This window comes from Amblyomma americanum, chromosome 1, assembly GCF_052857255.1.
Source record: "Amblyomma americanum isolate KBUSLIRL-KWMA chromosome 1, ASM5285725v1, whole genome shotgun sequence".
Taxonomy (NCBI): domain Eukaryota; kingdom Metazoa; phylum Arthropoda; class Arachnida; order Ixodida; family Ixodidae; genus Amblyomma; species Amblyomma americanum.
In genome coordinates, this window is record NC_135497.1 from 1,896,116 (window position 1) to 1,911,781 (window position 15,666).

General features: G+C 43.4%; 1 protein-coding gene across 1 annotated transcript in view; it reads left to right on the plus strand.

The window, feature by feature from the left end:
- Nucleotides 1-13,896, plus strand: part of LOC144108612 (protease-associated domain-containing protein 1) — a 32,373-nt gene extending 18,477 nt beyond the window's left edge. The window contains exon 3 of the mRNA XM_077641807.1: nucleotides 13,457-13,896. Coding sequence (XP_077497933.1) covers nucleotides 13,457-13,855 — 399 coding nt within the window. The 3' untranslated portion in view covers nucleotides 13,856-13,896. The remainder of the gene's footprint in view (nucleotides 1-13,456) is intronic.
- Nucleotides 13,897-15,666: the final 1,770 nt, after the last annotated feature.

A 15,666-nucleotide genomic window follows, 5' to 3' on the forward strand; every position in this document is an offset into this window, starting at 1 on the left:
CAATACAGGCAAAGACACATATTGTTCTCCAAGCTTGGGAAAAATGAGCTGTATAGGTTCGAGGTTAGTCTTTCAGTTCAGTCTGTTTTTAGGTGTGTTAAATAGGATGTCCTTGCCAACCCTATGGAAGCGATCGCCTGCCTGTAGTAATCAGCTTGTCATCGTCACCATCAGTCATCCCAGACAAACCGCATGCATTGTTGGAAGCTCCACATAGCTGACTGGGCACTCTTTCCAGAAAAGACCACTCTGGAGGAGATTTTTTTCTGGCGATGAACTGAACGAGATGTTCACAATCTGGATTTATAACTGCTGCGTGCCCAGCCATTCCTCGGTCTTCGGCAGCGGTACGACAAATACATAAGGTTTGGTATAACCAAGATTGCAGAGAAGCAAAAAAGAAACAATAAAGCCTGGGGAATTTTTCGGGGGTATTCGACGCACGAGAACCTTATAAACTTCAAAAAGGCGAGAGCTAATCCACGGTGTGTCCGTTGTGGTGCTGAGAGAGCTTCCTGGGATGACTACATATGGTCCATAAATAGTTCAATCGCATCCAGAAAAATGTGGGAGCAAGTTCGTAGACTAAATGGCAACTTCTCCGCTTTCACAAGTCCTTTTCTTACAGCACCTGGTACACAAACAAATATAGGGCAACAAGCAGACATCTTAGGAGAACATTTCTCAAGTATTTCCAGTTCTTCACACTGCACAGAATCTTTTTTAAAATACAAAAACACAACTGAAAAAGAACGACTGCTAACAAGTGGCAGTACAAATGACCATTACTATAATTTAATTACACTGCAAGAAATCCGAGTACTGTTGGCCGGCCCTGACGAGACACATTATGAAATGCTTGCCCACGTCTGTGAAGCTGCTATGGAAGCTCTCCTGAAATTCTTACAAAATATGGGTACTCGGAAAACTACCGGAAGCCCGGAAAAAAGCAGTTATTGTGCCATTGCTGAAACCTGGAAAGGAGCCAACATTCCCTAGTAGTTAATGGCTAATAGCTCTTACCAGCTGCCTTGCCTAATCATTTGAAAGTGTGCTGAATGTAAGATTAATGTTTATCCTTGAATTGCGCAAACTTCTTGACATCCACCAATGTGGATTTTAAAAAGTTTGTTCTACAAATGACCACCTCATCCGTCGTGAAAACACAGTCCATGAAGCATTCATACACACACAGCACTGTCTGGCAGCATTTTTTGACTTGGAAAAGACACGATACCACCTGGAGCTTTGGGATTCTTCGGGCCCTAGCGGTCCTAGGTATCCATGGCGGGATGCTTAACTGTATGAAAGTCTTTCTGACTGTTTATTTCATGTTCATCTAAGTTCCACCTTTTCAAGAAAATTCATTCAGGAAAATGGGGTACCCCTGCAGTACCCCATTTTCTCTTCATTGTAAAAATGAATTCGATAGCAAAAATACTTCCAAAGTCCTTCCTGTGTTCTGTATATGTTGATGACCTTCAAATTCCATGCACATCCGCCAGCTTATCTACATGCAAGAGACGGATACTACTCACAATGAACAAACTTGCGGTTTGGGCAGACGGAAATGGATTTAGGTTTTCCCCACAAAAAACAGTAACAGTTCTCTTCTCACTCAAAAGAGGCTTGTAGAACAACCCCGCCCTACACTTTAATGAAGCCGTGTTAGCAATAAAAGAAGGACAAATTTTTAGGCATAACATTCGATAAAAACTTACATTCCTGCCACACCTAAACACTCTAAACAAGAAACCTTCGCAATCCCTGGATATACTGAAAGTACTCTCACGAGAACACTGGGGGTCCAATAATTAGGTGTGCCTTTTACAGATCTACCGCTCCGTAGTGGGGTCCACTTTAGGCTATAGATGCATTGTGTATGGGTCTGAGAGACCATCATACCTTAAAGGTGCACTAAAGAGGATTCTGAGCTCATCTTTTTATCGTGAGAACTCGATCTGCATGCTCCGAGCATTCTTAAAAATTCCGAATTATCATGTGTGGCCGATTTTTCTATTAAATCGAATTAAATGTCCCGGCTTCCGCCTATTTCTTTAAACCCACCTTCGAAAGTAGAAGCCTGCCAATCCGTGGAATGACTTTCAGCCAGTCATATGGCAGCTTGCCGCTTTGCCATCGGCGGAGTGATGAGCGAAAGCAAAGAGTCCACGCATATTTTTATTTTCGTGGGCCTAATTTGCGGCTATGTACTCTGAGGCTGAAACTGTTTATTCACAGAAACCTAAAAAAACAAAATAAAAGGGATAGCGAAGCTGCCACCTGACTGGCTGAAGGGAACTCCACGCATTGGTTGACTCGTCCTACTCTCGGAGGTCAGTTTAAAAAAAGGCAGGAGCCGGGACATTTAATCCGATTTAATCGGGAAATCAGCCATACAGGACAATAATTCAAGGTTTCTCAGAATGCTTGGAGCGTGTAGATCGAGTTCCCGCGGTAAAAAGACAGTTTCTGATTCCTCTTTGTTGTTGCACGTTTAAAAAACGATCGTGTGCAAAAATTGGGTCTGTGTCTATCAGCTGGTGCATACAGAACATCCCCGATAAATAGTCTGTGTGTAGAAACAAATGAACCATCCCTTGGAAACAGAAGAGCAATGCTTACCTGTGCATACTTACTGGAAATAAGATCCCTACCAGAACACCTTTGTTACCCCATAGTTAAATCCAGAACTGTTCAGTAATAAGCCACAATCAGTCGGACCTTTGTTATTACACTTTGAAGATATGTCATGAACTGGGAATACTGGATGCCCTACCTGAAATTGCCCCAAGACATGATCCGTTGCCCACTCACTAACACATTTTCGTAAAAAACAAACACCACGTGAACATATACAAGAATACCTGGCTTTGAAAGAGAAATATGCAAGCTACATGGAATTTTGAACATACGGCTCGAAAACAGTGTACGATGGAAGTGCAGTAGTACAGGGGAAATGGGAAAAAATAGTAAGATTGCCAAGTTATGTGTCAATCCTTACTGTGAAAGGTTATGCAGTGTGTATGGCTCTGAGCAAAATAGTACATGAGAACATCAAAAATAATATAATCTACTCCGATGCCCTGGGCCTACTCACAGTGCTACAGTCAAGAAATTCAGTTGAACCCTTAGTAGGCAATGTCGTACACAACATAGAAAAAGTCACAACACAAGGACATATTTTAAGGTTCTGCTGGGTCTCGAGCCACGTCTGTGTAGAGGGTAACGAGAGAACCAACTCAGGTGCTGCAAAAGCTCAGGGTGGTACATAATAAATTGAAGAACAAATGGTAAAAAAACTGGGACAATGAACTGAACAATTAACTACACTTCATAAAGTCCACCTTGGGAGAATGGATGTCATGCAGATATCAGGAATGTTTCATTGACATAATCTTGTGTCGCCTTTGCATAGGACACGTACATCACTACTTACAAAACAAGGCAAACCTACTTTTGAAAGATGTGGAGACGAACTCACAGTAAACCATGTTTTATTCACATGCTCAAAACTAAAAACTAAAAAGTATTTTACTCAGTTTTTAATAGAATGCATTCCTTTTTATCCTGTGCTGTTATTAGGTGATAATGCCATTAACGTGCCTTGTGTTTTTAGCTTTTTAAGAGAAGCAAATTTTCTTGACAAACTCTATAAATTCTAACCCACTGCCTCACTTTGATACATCTCAGCTGCCTTCTCATTCCTGAGAAGGCTGAGGTTTTTGTTTGATTGGATGGGAGTGGCGAGATCCTTGCCTAGCCAAGGATGACTGCTGAGGCTAGCCGACCTTCTTTTAGTCTTGTACTATTACCCGTTTATAAAACTTTCTTTCCTCTTTCATGTAGTGCAAAATAACGTTTTGAACCTGTTCACCACCATCGTTCGGCTTCCCTCCTGCGGGAAAAGCCCAACCCTCTGCCTCCAGTGAGGCGATGGATGTAACTACTAGTCCGCCTGCTTGTTCGAAAAAAAAGACAGACCCATGATTACAGACCCAAAAACAAAGTAAATCTCTTCCATTTCCACCCCAAACATACCAACATGACTTTTTTAGTACAGTGGAACTGTAGAGGACTACTGAAGAGCTACAGTGTCATAACACATATTATAGGGTCAATATTACCTGTAGCTTTACGTCTTCAGGAAACCAATCTTGGTACAGAACATGTAAATATCCTGAGACAATACGAAACCTTTCGACGCGATTGCGAGCAGGCAAGTAGACTCTCAGAAGGCATCGCAGTTGTCACTCAATGTGATGTCCCTGCTCAAGAAATTAAACTTAAAACAAAAACAAAACTTGCGGTGGTTGCGGTCAGCATCATCACCTACAAAACAATGACAGTATGTTCTGTATATCTTCCCCTACATCTCGCATTAACAGTCCAAGATTTAGGAGGCCTGATCGATGAACTGCTGGAGTCTGATAGTTGGAGATTTCAATGTTGACTCCGCATCTTGGGGAAGCGAACGCTGCAACACTAGGGGCCCAATGATCAAAGATTTTATCCTTGCAAATAATGCATGTCTTTTAAATATGGCAAAAACCACATATTGTTGCTCAAGCTCCGGAAAAATGAGCTTCCTCAATCTAGCTTTTGCATCACCGTCCGTTAAGATCCTAAATGGGATATTTTAAAAGACCCTCTGGGAAGTGATCACCTACCTGCTTTCATCGTCGACTCTTATCATCCCCACGAGACCACGGTACTGGAAAATTCATCTCACTGACTGGTCACTTTATAGAACAAATGCCACTCTGAAAAGAGAATTTCGTGAAAAGCTTAGCATAGGCAAAATTTACAGAAGGTTTACTACATGTATAACATCGGCCGCAACACTAGCTATTCAACAAACAACGGGACTTGCACAAAAGAAACTCAAAGTTTGGTGCACACAAGAATGTATGTTGGCCACTCTCCATCAGTATCCCACTGCAGAGAACTTGCTCACCTTTAAGAGGGCCAGGGCCAGAGTGCGGTACATCCGAAGAAATGTAGAGAAAACCTCCTGGCTGAAATATGTATCTTGTATAAACAGTTCAATACCCTCAAAGAAAATGTGGAAAAAAGTTCGGAAGTTCACTGGTGACCATACTCTCAATCAAAATTTTCTTTTGGGCGAGTTGGTGTGACATGATTCAAAAAGACCAGTGCGGAAACAGACAGGGACACGAGAAGAAAAAACACCGACGACAGGACGAGTGCTCGTCCTGTCGTAAGTGTTTTTTCTTCTCGTGTCCCTGTCTGTTTCCGCGCTGGTCTTTTCGAATCGTGACCATACTCCTTTCATATTTCCATTGTTGACAACACCCAGTACACAAACATCATTAGAAGAACAGGCCAATATATTGGGCCAGCATTCTGCTGAAATCTCAAGTTCGTCCAACTACACAAACACATTCCAGAAAAACAGTAACTTTCCTCCAGAGCAGGTATGCATGAGTAATACAACCAGCTTATCACACTGAAGGAATTAGAGTATTAACCTCTGGTAAAAAGACCGCACCAGGCCCAGACAGCGTGCATTACACTATGCTTGCCCATCTCCCTGAAGCTGCCGTAGAGGCACTGTTGAAATTCTTTACTAAAATGTGGGTGACTGGGAAAATTCCTGTGGACTGGAAATAAGCAGTTACAGTACCTTTTCTGAAGCCCGGAAAAGCACCAACAAGTCCTAGCAGTTATAGACCGATAGCCCTCACCAGTTGCATTGCTAAATCTTTCGAAAGCGGCGTGCTAAAGGAAAACATAGATATGTAAATCTTTTATTGGAAACAGATAAAGTGTAACCTGTTTTGTTTATTTATTTGTTGTCATTTTCCCTGTCACAGCAATGGTATACAAGCAACACTCGTGCCTCCATTTTTTTTCATTTTTGCATGCTCAAACTATGCTGAAAAATGTCTTGCAATGCTTTTATTCTGTGTTCTGTTTGATTATATCTGTATTTCCCACTCCTGCCTGAGGCCTGAAATGAAGGCTGGCAGTATCTTCGAAATGAATAAATAAATGAAAGTGTAGTAAACATTAGACTGACCTTCATATTTTAATCACGGCGAGTCTTAGACATGCGTCAGTGTGTATTTAGAAAAGCATACTCAACTAATGATTACCTTGTCCACCTAGAAAACACCATCCGGGAGGCATTCATCCACAAGCAGCATGTATCGGTGTCTTCGTCTCGGAGAAGGCCTATGATACCGCATGCAGGTTCAGTATCCCCTGTGACCTAGCAGACGTAGGTATCCGAGGCAGGATGCTGAACTGCTTGAACGACTTCTTGGCTAACCGCACATTCCAAGTCCACCTAGGAGCAACTCTCTCCATGAATTTCATCCAAGAGAACGTCGTACGACAAGGGTGTATTCTAAGCACGACACTCTTCATTGTAAAAATGAATTCCTTAGCTAAAATAATCCCCAAGTCCATAATGTATTCGGTTTGGGTAGATGACCTGCAAATATCATGCACGTATTCACCTGCGAGAGACGGATACAAATGACACTGAATAATAATTGCTACTTGGGCCGACAGAAATTGATTTAAGTTCTCCCCTAAAAAAACTGTAGCTGTCCGGTTCTCATTGAGACTAGGCGTACAGGTCGATCCTAATCTATACCTGCACCAAAGTGCACTACCAATTGAGCAAGAACATAAGTTTTTAGGCATCACTTTTTACAAGAAACTCGCATTTGTGCCACGTATAAACAACCTTAAAAAGAAAGCTTCTTGAACCCTTAATGTCCTGAAAGTGCTTTCACGAAAGTGGTGGGGCTCTGAGCTTGCCTTTTACGAATCTGTCGCTCTCTGGTGCGCTGTAAGCTGGACTACGGGTGCGTAGTGTATGGTTCAGCAAGATCATCATACTTGAAACGATTAGACCCTGTTCATTATCTTGGTCTGCGCCTATCATCAGGAGCATACAGAACATCCCTGGTAACCAGCCTTTATGTTGAAACTAATGAGCCTGGTGTAGAGAATCGAAGAATCGCACTGATGTGCACAAACATCCTAAATGTCCTTTCTCTCCCAGAACATCTCTGCCATCCCATTGTTACCAAGTGCCCATCCTAAAGGTTATTCAACAACAAACCACATTTTATAAGGTCATTGGTACTTTGTTTTGAATATAAATGCACAGTTAGCTGTACTAGATGCTCTACCTTACATTGCATAGGGACAAAACCATTTTCCCACATTGTGCGGCTTCACACTGACACATTTACACACAAAACAAACTCTGCAGGAACACATACAAGAATTTTTCACACTGCAAGAAAAATGTGTCAGCTAAATAGAATTTTACACTGATGGCTCCAGAACATTAACGCATGTTGGAAGTGCAGCAGTTCAAGGCGAAAGTGAGAAAATGATACAACTGCCGCAGTGTGCATTGGTTTCTACTGTCAAGTGTTATGCCACCTCTGTGGCTGCAGAGCAAATAGTAAAAGAGAATATCAGAAACAGCATAATTTACACTGGTTCCCTGAGTATGCTCACAGCACTGCACACTAGAGAATGCTGCTGAACTCTTAGTAGGAAGCTTCATGAACAATATAGTCACAGCACAAAAACAGTATTAAATTCTGCTGGATCCCTAGCTTGTCGGAATTGTGGGTAATGAAAAAGGAGATGCCTGCGCTGCACAAGCACGATTTGGTCAGAGACATGCGAACATACCAAACCGGGATTAGAAAGCCCCGCAGGGGGGCGCCTGCAGCTTGCAGGCGTTGGTGAGTGGCGACACCACGGGTTCCCGAGCATCCGCAGGGACATCCCCCCCCCCCCAGGGGGATGATGGTGAACAGTGCATCGCCACGGACCCGAGCACCCGCGCCTAGCCATGCGTGGCATCGCCGTGTCCGGGGAAAAGGGGATCCTGGTGGTTGAGCCGATGCCGAGCGTTTGGACCTTTAAGGCCCCTCGGCGGAGGCAACACACCACTTTGGCCCCAGCTTCCTGTAGACGGCACCCCCGGCCTGACCCGACTGGGGGAAATCGGCAGTCGCCTTTTCCTGTCCTCCCCTCCGTCTTTCACTTTCCTGTCATCTATCTTACAACTTTCCTGTCTCCTCCTCTCTTTTCGTTTTTTCTTACATATTTCATAGGTGGCTAGGGTTAACCTTGCGTAGCGAACTACCCTGGGTTTCGTCAGATCTGGTTATAGTTGAGGTGTATAGCTGGCGTGGGCAGGACTTGCTTGCAAGCTCCTGTCCTGCCCGCTAGTTGGGCTCAATGGTGGGTGGCTAGCACTGCGATCGAACTACAAATATATTTGATGGCTCATTTCTTACTTTCCGCTGATCGTCCTCCAAAAAGAGGGCGCACTGAAGTGACTGCGCAATTCTTTGGCAGTAAGACGAATTTCCCGTGTTACCATGTAGTACATAGCCAAGACCCTGAAAAACCTGCTCGACTTCTGTCACCCTTCCTTGTTTCAAGAACCCTAACTGACGCCATAGGGCAAGGTTACAAAATCAAAAAGTTAGCAAGTGGAGACCTGCTTCTGGAAATTCTGTACAAGCATCAATACGAGAAACTCTCAGATGTTACATCATTCGGAGAGCTTCCTCTAACAATCAGCCCACACAGATCACTCAACACTGTTCGTGAAGTAATTTCCGATGATGACCTGAAATACCTAACCGAGACTGAACTACTGGAAGGATTGAAAGACCAGAATCTTACCAATGTCTAGAGGATAAAAATAACACGCGACAACACGGAAACACCAACGAGACACATTGTCCTCACCTTTGCATCTAGTATACTTCCCGATTCAGTGGAAGTAGGTTATACAAAGCTAAAGCTCAGACCATACATACCCAATCCACGCCGATGCTACAAATGCCAGAGGTACGGCCACAGCTCGCAGAGCTGCCAGGGCAAACAGACCTGCGCCAAATGTGCTTCCCACGACCATCTCGAGCGGAACCCAAATTGATGAGCGATGGTATATTTAAACTTGAAAAGTAAAGTCAGGCGCTGCTCAATGCATTTTTCTATTACTTTTCTAAAAAATGGCAATGGGGCGGTAATTTGAGAGAAAGCGTCGGTCACCCTTGAAAACGGCAATAATCTTGGCTTTCTTGAGCTGGGAAGGAAATAATCCTGTTTCGGTTAATAATATGAAAGCAATAAGATGGGCAGGGGGGGGGGGGGTCCATTTAATGTTGGCAGGGTGAAGGCAGTCGAGCCCTGCACTTGTTTTCAGTTCCAAGATAGGAAAAATGATTCTGGGACTGCTGGGACTGGCAGCAAGATATGATTGCAGAAGATATCGTTGAATAAGTTTGCAATGTCAAAATGATGGTTGTGAGTAATTCCTGAGGACATGATTATTTCTTCCTGGGCAAATTATGTGTTTGTCTGTTGAAAAAAGTATTGAATACTTTCCATTTTTCCTTGTGGTGTTATTTCCAAGCTGGTTAATTTTCGATTCATAATATTTTCTTTTAGCTTCTTTGAGTAACCTGCCGAGTATGTTACTGTAAATGATGTAGCGAGACTTAAGTCTGCGGGTTGAAAGGTCTTTGTTTGACTTGTATCTTCCTGACACATAGCTTAGCAGGCTGGTTGTGAGCCAAGGGTTATATTGAGTGGTATTTTTTCTACCACACTTAATGATTTTAGAAGAAGTGTTTAGGCACTGATGTAAGCCAGATGAAAATATTTCGAGCACCAATTCTGCATTTGTTACTGACTTTAAATTTGACCAGTCAAGGCTAGCAACATTAGAAATAAATTGATCTTTATTAACCACAGTCCTATAAAATACTTTTTTTTTGCAGTTGGGTAAGCTGGAGTGAAAGTGCAAGAAAACGGGGTAGTGGTCCGTTATGTCAACCTCAAGAACCCCACAGTGTTTAATGAAGTTAGAAAAAAGTGATCAGAGAGTGTACTCGGCTCTCCAGGAACACATCTAGTTCGGAGTGTAATTACAGGTTCATATCTGAAACCGAGGAAACAGTTCTAGTATAGTTGACAGTGGGGAAGGTTTATTTTCGTCTGAAAGATGAATATTGTGGCCACATTTTACCTCTCTGGTGATAAGCAAAGGTCGCTGACTGATGTCGGTGGAGGTTGGTAGATGCATCCAAGTGCAAAACCTATTGTGACCTAGTGGGCAGGGAAGGACCTCTGTCCCGACAGATTAAGATGAGGTTTATATTTGGTGAGATAAAAATAGTGTGGATTCGATTAGTGATAACAGTATTCGGAAGAGTAACTGTGGGGGCTAAATAAGTTATTGCCGTGTGGTGATAACCATGTTTCCGTCATGCAGATGAACGAAAAATGATGTGCAGTAGAAGCTAGTGGTGCATAGATATCATGGCAGTGCTTTTTTAGGCTTCTGGAATTTAAATGTATGTATACTGGATAAGAAAACCACAAAGAAAGGGGTAAGCTGATCAAGCGAGAAGTAAGGTAACATGTGAAATGAAAACAGGCTGGCTGCATCGGTGGTCTAGCAGAAAACAGCCATATCAACCTCGGAGCAGACGCAGTAAGTAGTTCCTTCGGGTGTTTTTCTAGCTTTTAATTTTTCGGTTGTCGACTCACAAGAATTGACCAACACTGAATTAGGGCTTTCACCGGGATAGCCAAGATCAGTTATGTTCAGTCGTGCCTTGCTTTTTTGTTGTTGGTGCCGGAGCAGGCTGTTATGTGTTTGTCGGCACTCAGTGTGTGACGTTAGTGTGTCAGTGATGGGACCCGCAATGTTTGCCCCAATTGCCTTTATGGCGGCGGTCGTCTCCCCGAATGCAGGGAACACCTCGACGTTTTTTTGGCTGCTTGAGCTCGGCCACTTTCCTTAACCAGGTCGGAAGTGTTTTCAGCACACACAACACTCTTTCCGCTCCCAGTGCCTCAGTCAGTGTTCTCTTCGCCTGGAATTTCGCTGCAAGCTGCTCCGCCAACATGCACACTTTGCCCTAAGAAGCGGCCTCAAGCTCCTCTCATCGTTTAGCTAGCCCAGCATTTGTAGGTAGTTTGACACGACGACCAGTTACTGCACTTCGTGGTAGCACCAACCTGCAAGCACAACAGGACGTTGTTCCTTTGTCTGCGACTGCTGCTTCCCTCAGTACAATGGACAGCAAAACTTGGAAATAAGTGGTGGGCTGCATGGGAAGAGCAGGTAAACAACAAACTGCATTCTGTAACGCCCATTTCAGGAAAGTGGAAATCATGTAGACATCACGAACGTTTTACACAAGTTATTTTATGTCGGCTACGGATTGGTCGCACACACCTTGCACAACTTCATACTGACAAAACAAAACAAGCCTTTGTGCGAAATGTGTGCGGGTGAACTCTCAGTAAACCACGTTTTAATTTCATGTATAAAACTTGAACAACTGAGAAAAAAAGTTTTACAACATTCTACAATGGATGCGTGTGATTAAACCTCATGTTCTTTCTAGGTGAGCAAGCACTTCTTGATTTTTAATGTATTTTTAAGTTTCTCAAAGAAGCCAGCATTTTAAACAAACTAAAGGTATCAAAAGCTTTACCTTCACGAAAAGCTTCACGAGCTCACACTAAACCATATTTTACTGTCATGCTCAAAACTCGAAAAACTGAGAAAAAATTACTTTACTGAATTTTATAATGAACACATCCCTTTTCATCCACTGCTGCTCTTGGGTGATAATGCAGTTGTTGACATACCTTATGTTTTTAGCTTTTTAAGAGAAGCTGGATTTCTTGATAGAATGTAAATTCTAACCCAGTGCCTCACTTGTTTTTTATACACGTCAGCCTCTTTCTCATTCCTGAGAACAAGGCTGAGGTGTTTATTTCATTGGTTGGGAGCCTCGAGATTCTTGCCTACCCAAGGATGGCCAATGTGGTTACCTGACCTTCTTAAAAGCTTTTACCATTGGCCATTTCTAAATTTTTGTCCTTTATCTTCACTAGGTAGTACGAACTAACTTTTTAGGCCCTGTACACCACCGTTGTTCGACACTTTTTCATAAAATCCTGCACAAAACCATTTTCTATGTTTGGCGCATGCTTTTGCGTCACGAAACACAACACAGCACAGCTTCTCGCTCACAGTCGGTGCCGGCGATGTGGGCTTTTCTATGACACGGGCTTCTGAACGCTATCGCTTCAAAAAAAAAAAAACCTCTTTATTGGGCTGACTCGCTGGCCGCAGTAGCAATCTCCGCTGCTCTCTGCCGCGCTCATTTTAAAGCTGGCTTCTTCAAGAGAAGCAGTTAGAGGTTTCGTGCAGCTGCGATCGCGTCGCAAAATGGTTCAGCTGTGTATTTAAGTAGAAAACTTTGCAGCAATATTTGATGCCTTCAATAGAACTGTTTTTGCCCGTTTTAAAAATAATTCGCAACAGTTGCAAACATCTTTTATGCACACTGATGTCCTTCAGTAGTACTAATTTTTTTTACTGATCGTAATTGCTATCATTTGCGAATAACTTTAACATTATTTTTTTATTGTTTGGCATGGAAAATGACCGAATGACATTAATTCTTCCAGTGTGACAGGGTACTGGTCACCCCTGCCCTATCTACGGAGGGACGATGCCGTCAAAATGCGCCACTGTGGCCTGGCAAGACTCAGTTGTGATTGGTCCAGCGCAGCTAATATTCATGTCTGAAATAGCGATGTTTTCCATATTTCAGAGGCCACCGATCAAATACAATTCAACCAATGCTAATTCTGCATCCATTGTAGCCTGGATAAGCGTCTATATGTACACCAAATGAAACTCTCCTTAGTGAAGTAGTTTCTGAACGTTGCGTCTCTAAAACAGGTTATGTCAACGGAACTACTGATTTCGTCATCTGCAGTATCGCCTCTATGCAGTTGCTTATGCAGCTACTCTACTGTTGTATGCATTGGCTGACAATTTGTGCATTAAATTTTCGAATGATTGCACTGCTTGAACTAAAACATAGCCTGAAATGGAGTAGTCACACGGGGATTGATTGTCTCTGCCACCTGCTCTGCAGCAGCTTGGGGAAGCTAATGCTAACGCGTACCCTGTTATATCAGGCATCCTTTATATTCATCTGTCCAATGTGCAGGCACTGTCTAGAAGTTTGTCCTTGTAAAAGGAAATCAAATTGTTTACTTTTACTCGGCCCCATTCTTATCTTGTCACTGCCCTGTTTTTAAGCCACAAGTCTTTCGTTTTTTACTAATGCTTACTGCAGATTCATTTGCATGACCTTTGTTAGCTTTAAACCCTAGAGCCTCGGGGAGAGTGTGTATTGACATCTGGATGGATACTGCCACATTCTAATATGTTGAGCTCATTCTAGTGCGCTCCAAGATATCGAAGCAGCAGAGGTAGGTCGCTGCTCTGTCCCGATTTCACTTTTCCATTTTCTGTACAGCTGCTCCGTTGATCAATTAGCCCTTGCGGTTGTTTCCCAAATGCTTATTGGGCGCAATCCATAATACTGAGTGTCCCCTGCAGGTCTCTCAGCTCTCCAACGTGGGCCTGGTGCTGTCTGAGCCCCTGCAGGGCTGCGCTAGCCTCGTGAACCGGCTCGAGCTGCGCCATAACGTGGTACTCGTTGAGCGCGGCGGCTGCTCCTTCCTCACCAAGTGCGTCGAGGTTCGGCGCCAGGGCGCGCTGGCCGTCATCGTGGCCGACAGCGACCCGGGCAACGACGACCAGTACGTGGACATGATGGACGACAGCACGCGGCGCAACTGCAGCATCCCGGCCGCCTTCCTGTTGGGCAAGGATGGCTACATGATCCGACGCGGACTTGAGGCCCACGGCCTGCGACGCGCCCTCATCAACATCCCCGTCAACGTGAGCGGAGTGCCCGCCCACCGGCTGCGCCAGCCCCCCTGGCTGGTCTGGTGACTCATTTTCTAGTGAATAAACAAGCCTTTACAACGCACATACGTTACGCCTCTTCCTTGTCGGGAAACGGAGATTAACCATGTGGAAATACACATGAATCCCTATACTAACGGCTGTGGGGTAGTGGGAGGGCACCCGCACCGCCCCCGCTTCGCTCCGCAGCGACTTTCCCTCTTTCACCCTCTTAGAAAGGAGAGACCTTCTCTCCAGCTCGCTCGTCTTGTGACCACAGCGCTCTGGTGTCAGTATTTTATGTTGCAAAAGGAACACTACGCCAGCCAGGCAGCCAGCTCGGCTCGTCGCACTTGAGCCGTAGGCCGTGGCCGACGACCGACCTTGAGCCGCTGTTGCCTAGCAACGCCGCAGCCGCGCTCCAACAGATGGCGATGCCGTCGCCGCTCGCTCCACCAAATGTGCTTCGCTGGGCTAGAGGGAGAGGAGGTATATATGGGCATGTTCAGATAAGAACGGTAATCGAGGTCCCATGACCATTTTTTGTTTTCAATGAAATTTTTATATGAGATGGGTAAATGTGTCCACACAAAGGAATGAACCTTAGTTTTGCAAGAAACTTTGCAGTTTTCTCTAAAAAAAAATCGTATGTCACAAGAGGTGGAGAATGTCGTTTTTGCCACTTCGCAAAGTTGCAAGTTTGGAGCATCACTGCATGCACAATAAATTTTTTCCGTACATCAGTATTTTTTCAGTACCTCTTTGCAACTTGCTTTATGCGAAAGAATAAAAAAACGTTTTCTTGCTGTGTTAATATTCTGAGTAAAAAATCACAAACTTCGCTTCCGGAGCTATGCAGTGCAAAAAAGGCACTTTTCAGGGCAGCCTTACGGCAAGATGCGTTAAGATCTCCCCACTAAATCTTTTTCTCAGTGTTTTTCAGCTACTTTTGCTCACTTCAGGCAAGTTTTGTAGCTCTGCAATTGACAGATATTTTTCAATATGGCCTCAAAATTGGTAGAAGTTCAAAAACATCATAAAGGTGACAAATTTGACTTGGATTTAAAAAAAACATCATCGGATTTCATTAAAATTTGCCTGAATAATCCTCAATATTTGATAATTTGAAGGCACCAAAAAAGTGTTGCATTATATTGTTTTAAAGTATGAAAATAAATACAAAACTGAGTTCATGTTTTTGTTATCTAGAATTGCTTATTACTGCCTCTTAGAAATAGTAACTGTCAGAAATTTGATTTAGCACTTACTGAACGTGGTTACATTTCATTTACCACAATATGCGAACCATCCTGATTGTTTGTACAGCTTCTACTCGCTTGTTAGCGGCATTCTTAATGCGTCAAAATGGGAATAAAGTGTCTATTTTCCTGATGTCTCAAGAACTGGCTTGTGGCGGTCAAACATTTTTTTGTATTCTCTAATTTATCATCGTAAGGTACATTGGTATGTAATCGATTCTTTAAAAGTAGTAGATCATTTCTCGGTTCCTATAAAAAATTTTATATATAAAAATTAATGTTTCTGAAGCAGACGTTTCCGTACCTGCATCTGTTTACCTCTGTGTTCAATGGTTCTACAGGGCACTGTCAGGAGACAGAACGTCGTCTTCTGAGAGGAACAATTTATCTGCAAGGTTTTTAATCGGGAGGAGTTTTAATCGGGACGCAATTTACAAATGGGATGCCGCTTTATGTGCAGATTGCAATTCAGAAAACCTCAAGAAATAAACGGCTGCAGTTAATTTCGGTATGCACACAGTATATTGTCCAGCACGAAGCACAAACCAGATCACAGTCTCTTCCATTCCGAAGCAGCGGTGGAGGTCACGTAGAATGCAC